This window comes from Squalius cephalus (genome assembly GCF_949319135.1).
Source record: "Squalius cephalus genome assembly, chromosome: 21".
Lineage (NCBI taxonomy): Eukaryota > Metazoa > Chordata > Actinopteri > Cypriniformes > Leuciscidae > Squalius > Squalius cephalus.
In genome coordinates this window covers 11,497,392-11,503,391 of record NC_137142.1, presented here as the reverse complement: position 1 = coordinate 11,503,391, position 6,000 = coordinate 11,497,392, and the positions used below count along the sequence as shown (strand labels likewise).

The 6,000-nt window shown below is 36.4% G+C and overlaps 1 protein-coding gene across 1 annotated transcript; it reads left to right on the top strand.

Moving 5' to 3' along the window:
- Positions 1-321: 321 nt before the first annotated feature.
- Positions 322-3,830, top strand: epcam (epithelial cell adhesion molecule). Its single transcript, XM_079855041.1, has 9 exons — positions 322-1,604; positions 1,882-1,983; positions 2,261-2,519; positions 2,659-2,727; positions 2,811-2,874; positions 2,952-3,050; positions 3,134-3,331; positions 3,410-3,454; positions 3,549-3,830. Exons 1-9 carry the CDS (start codon positions 1,544-1,546, stop codon positions 3,573-3,575), a joined length of 924 nt encoding a protein of 307 aa, XP_079711167.1. The 5' UTR covers positions 322-1,543; the 3' UTR covers positions 3,576-3,830.
- The last annotated feature ends 2,170 nt before the right edge of the window (positions 3,831-6,000 follow it).

The window sequence follows — 6,000 nt, the reverse complement described above, 5'->3', positions numbered from 1 at the left end:
ATTCTAATTGGCATGACCAGTGTTTACATTAATCAAAAAATGGGTGTTGTTGCTGCGTGTAAACTTATTGTGCCAATTCAAAGTAGGTGTACCTTTTTTTAAAGAATGATTATGCCATTCCATATCACCAACATCCTACCTCATGTAATTTTAAACATATTAATTAAAATTATACAACATATGGTAAACATTATCATTCAAAAAGCCAATAAATAAAAAAAATAATAAAATAATAATAATAATAATATATATAAAAAACATCCTAACAATTCTAAAAACATAACAGACAGTGTGTGAGAGCATGTCAGCATTTTGACAATTATGTCAAAAATGTCTATACTGTCCCATTTTTTTTTTTTTTTTTTTTTTTGTGAGTTACAGCCCTTCTTATCAGGCATGATATTATTAGCTTTTTAACATGTAAATGAAAAGCTTGTATTATACATTATATCACATAATATAGGTTTTATATAGGCTGCCAGTACTGTCTTTCCAAATGTATTAACTAGAATAATCACAAATCAAATCATTAGAATTAAAATTACTTTCTTACCCAAAAATAATTTGTTTTCTTGAAAATCCTCTATATTTGTACAGGTTCTATACTGATCACCTCAGGGGGCTAATGGTCATGTTGATTTCACCCAGAAAGCTTAAGTAATTTGTAACTTATTTAATTAAATTCTAATGAATTAAACTGATTGTGTTATACTTCCCACTTTATCCTATGCTCATGTTCATTTAAGTTATTCTTAATACTTGGTGACGGTAGGCCTACTTTTTATTCATTTTTAGCATTATTTTTATGGTCTTAAATGATTTTAAAACTCAATATTACAACATGTTTGTATTGATGTCTCTCCCTCTTTATTATGCACTTTAAATCACAATTGTGTATGAAATGTAAATAGTTGCCCATTTTAAATTATATAAATAAACTTGCCTTGTAAGTGCAAGTGTCTTAGACACCTATGTTTGTTTCACGTTGTCATATATGCTACAACTTGCAGCTACATACTGCAGTTTCACTTGATAGGTATCAGCGTTTGCGTGTCGAGTTTCAACCGAAAATCTTTGTTGACGCTTTACATTTCTAAAATGGAGAGATGATGTTTTGCGTTCATTCTCTATGCGTCAAGTTGCCAAATATGGTCATGGGCGGAAAAATGTGCGTCTGTTAAGAGTTAGTCCCGCCCACTTCCACCTGACGTCTTCACTCAAACAGGTATACATAATTAGTCACCTGTTGCGCGTTAACATCAGTCTTTTGGCGGGGGAGAGAGAGAGAGGATAACTGCTGGATCTATTCTTTATAAAGCTCAAGAGTCTACAGTCTATCAAACGGAATAAATCACTTTGGGTGGATTTTGTTTTCTTTTGTAAGATTAGCCGAGCTTTTGTTTGGGTAAGAAGACTTCAGCGTTTTGTTAATGAAAGAATAGTTAGATTGCACATTTGAATATTAACATAGGACTACGCACAAGTTCCTCGAACGAGTGATTTATAATTCCGGTATACTGTTGGTCTTTGTTTTTCAGTTCCCATGATGAAGGTTATAATCGCCTTGTTTGTTGTGGTATTTGTGGATATGGTCGCCTCACAATGTAAGTAATTTTGTTTTATATTACAAGTTTTAAATGGTACATTACAAAGTGCATTTTTAAATCGGGTTAATTGTTCCAAATTGTTTAATCCTTGTCGTCATCAACTTGGTAGTTAGAAGGCAAACAAAACCGAGATCCTGGGTGTGGTTCAGTATGGGGGGAGGGGGGCAAACTCTAGTTGCCTGGGGTCATGTACGTTTTTAATTTAATCCTGTTTACAAGCAAGTTTGTTATGTTTAAACAAACAATACATATATATTTTTTTTTAATCCAACAGGTGTTTGTAGTAATATGAAATGGGGGCTATGTGATGGAGACCCATGCAAGTGCACCCTTCAGTTGGCTGACGATGACAAGCGACCGATTGATTGTACAAAGTGTGAGTTTTCCTCTAGATTTGCTCTTGAGTTATTTAATGAACTAATGTTTTAGGGGTACTTTTTGACATCTGTACTTTAGGGTCTAACCTGGGCTATATTAAAAATGTATAACAGCCTAGTTTGCTGGTTTTAGAGGGGTTTTGGAAACCACCTAAATTAGCTGAGCACCAACTTTCCTAGCTGAGACAAACCAGGAAGGTTTAATCGTCTTTTCTCATTACATGTAGTAAGTGGTTTTTCAATTTTCTTTCTCTCTCTCTCTCTCTCTCTCCTCAGTGGTTCCCAAGTGCTTCCTCATGAAAGCGGAGCTGTATCGTGCCAGTAAAAACATGAGCACAAGGTCAATTGGTGGGAAGCCAGTAGAGACCGCCATTGTGGATAATGATGGCATGTATGACCCAGAGTGTGAGAACGATGGGAAGTTCAAGGCTATCCAGTGTAACAAAACTGATGTGTGCTGGTGTGTGAACAGTGCTGGTGTACGTAGAAGTGACAAAGGAGACAAGAACATCAAGTGCGAGCCTGTGGAGACCTAGTGAGTGCACTTAAGCATGCAACAGGACACTCTTCTGACTGACACACCCAGTTTGAGGTGTGGTCTGTATTGTACTACTGTTTTTGGAAGGAAGTAAAACTTGATGGTCTGACAATGCTTTTTTTTTTTTTTTCTGTAGTTGGGTTCGCCTGGAATTGATGCATAAAGATGTAGCAGGTGTAGCTCTTGATGAGACCAAACTGAAGACGTATGTTACAATGGATTTCTAAGACTTTGCTAGATCATGGAATATTAAGACCTGCTATTGAAGAGTTTTTTGCTTTTTTGCAGTGGGATTGAGAATGCTTTGCTGGAGCGTTACAAGTTGGATAAAAAATTTGTGTCTGAGGTTCAGGTAAGACATTGCCATTGTGTTGTAATGTCCCTCTACTCTGCTTGCTGTACAGATCCTAACCCTTTTTTCACCCCCAGTATGACAAAGTTGGCCGTCTCATTGTTGTGGACGTCAAAAAGCCGATGGGACAACCACTTCCAGACCTGTCCCTCATGACTTATTACATGGAGAAGGATGTAAGACTCCTTGTGACTTTTCTTGTAATTTTAATGCCTGGTTTTATATTTTGTAACTTGTGTAAAATTCATGTTTTCCATAGATCAAGGTTCTGCCCCTGTTTCTCAACCCTACACCATTCGAGGTCAGTGTTGAGGGATCAAAGGTGTCCATGGAGAAGATACTGGTGTACTATGTAGACGAGAAGGCACCTACCATCACCATGCAGAAGTTGACCGGTGGCATCATTGCTGTCATTGTGGTGGTCAGCTTGATTGTGCTTGCAGGACTTCTTGTTCTGGTAAGTGTGTATTTAGATTCACTTTTAAGTTAAGTATGTGTGCATGTACTTGTGGTCTAACTTTTCCTTTTATTTTAGTTCTTTCTTGCACGGCGACAGAAGGCCCAATACAGTAAAGCACAGGTTAGTTCTCATTTACTTCATTATCCAAACTGTGGTACTTTTTTCCCAAAAGGGAGCAAGCTTCTGTTTAACACATTTCCTTCTGTTCTTGCAGCCCAGAGAGATGGAGACCATGTCTTAAAGCTATTAATGATGTCCCATGTACTTGAATCTGACACTGGGATGTGCCCCTGCTGAAGCATTGACCTGTTTGCATTACATGTGACACTTTCATATTGGGAAAATTGTGTCTGTTACATGCTGGCTACAGTTGTTTTTAAGCAATGTTGCTGTTACGTTTTGCTATTTAATGAGGGCTCATTTTCATTGGATCACCATTTTAACATTGTACAGCTTGTGTGACTTGTAAGTTTTTAATAAAATTTGTTAAATGTCATGCTGTTTTGTTTTTTAATCTACTGTATTCCTAATTTATCTGCCATATGCTAATTTAAATAGTAAATCAACCCTTTTAACTAAATATGTATTGGCTTTAATGAAAAGGATAGCCCTACCGCAAAACAAATCTTGGCTTTTTTTTGTGACCAAAGGATTTGGTTGTCCTTTTTAGCCCAGGGCAGAAGCTGCACCTGTTTGGCACATGAGATTCATCACAGAAGTAAACATTATTCAAAGTAAAGACAACTTGTTAAAAGGCTAGTTTTGGCTAGAGAAGACTTTACACTGTTTGGGAAAGGAATCCACTTCTAGGACTGAGACTCCCTATGCATAGGCTATAGGTAAATAACAAAGTGCAGAAAATAGTAAAACCATTTATGCCACAAACCAATGTTTTTAGAATTACAATAAGTGTAACACAAATAACAGTTTGCAATATCAATCAGCATAATGAACTTTTGACAAATTAAAGTTGCTAGAAACCAGATACATTCAGTTTACAAGTGGCAGTGCTTGCTCTTAAAGTAAAAGGTGTAAAATGCAAGTTTTTAATGATCCATTGCCTGAAAATGTCTACTTGTACACCTCTTAAAGCTGTGCATTTGTACAAGGGTTATTTTCTTTCAGAACTGAGAACAAAGGGGCTGTTTATTAACTCAAAGCTGATGACCACTCACTCACAGTGATGGACTAATAATTAAACCCATGAGAGAGAGAGCTGTATATTGAGCTTTTTGGAAAAACTGGTCAGACCTGTTGCCCAGGTTTCAGGCCAGAAAGTTCCTATATCATTGTGCTATGACTAATGCAAATTTCTGACTCAACTTCTCACGAACAAAGAAGCAACGTTTACTGAAATTCTGTTTTTGGTAGAAAAGTCTGTCAGGTTTTAACAGGGATATTAATGAATGACCAATGTATTAATGAAAACTGCTCCCACACTTGCTTAGTAGAAATCACACGTTACAAATTTGTACAAGAATAGCAAACACCTCGCCAAAGAGGTTGCTGTATGACGAGTGGACTTGTTTTTTTAAGAGATGTCTTCACACAAAAGCTTGGCAGGCACTCCCTTGCTTTCAGTTCTAGTCCCCCAGTAGTTTTCCCAGAAGAGCTTCGAGCATTTGTTTCTCAGACTAGTTTAGACAGGTTTAGGTGGATCACATGTTGCCCTCCCCCAACCGTGCTCACACCTGAGTTAAGAGTCAGTCTGTGTTTCCATGGCAGAAAAGGAGGGATTAAATAACAAAGCTTGTCAGATGAGTGTGGGTCACAGTGGGGAGGGACATTTTCATGAGGATGGTTCACTCCCCACCTGTGTTTCGGTTCACATTATCAACGATACTTAAAAGACACGTGATTCGGTTATGAAATGTAGTAAAGCAAACTAATTTTGTTACATCCTTGGCTTTAGAGTATACAAGTGATTCACCATCTTAAATAGTTTTTAAGAATCAGGTGTTTATCTAGATAATTTGACATGCATTCCTGCTTTAAGAATAATAATGACTTGTTTGAATTGAAGGGTAAATGGTTCCAAGTAACATACCAAAGTAATAATAAAAAAAAAGAAAGATATTTGATTCAGTGTAATGAAGGGAGGGAGTCTGCCAGTAGAACAACAAAATACTGTAACAACACAAAGAAAAACAGCTGCCAAGTGGAAAGATGTGACATGGGGGGAAAACCTGTATGCTTGTTTTTAATTCCACTGGTTTGGGAAATAGCAGGAAGTGTAGCAACCAACCAACTGTGGCAGCAAGTCAGAACAAACCTTTTGTATTACGCAAAACTAGTTTTCATTATCAGAAAACTGATTAGAAGCCAAACAATCATTCATGTTCTGCAAAACATTTTAGATCAATCTCTCATTGATATGTTGATTAAAAGAGATTGTATCATACACATAATCATTAGGTGAAGTGTAGCTGTCTTGTATTCCTGAAAAGTGTGCATTATATACAGTAGGTACACTAACATTCACATAAGATTTTTTATTAAAGAATTTAATATCCAGAAAGAACTAATTAAACTGATCAAAAGTGACAGTAAAGACACACAAAAGATTCACACAAGTTACAAAATATTTCTATTTAAAATAAAAGCTGTTCTTTTGAACTTTCTATTCATTAAAGAATCCTGAAAAAAAAATGTATAAAGGTTTCAAC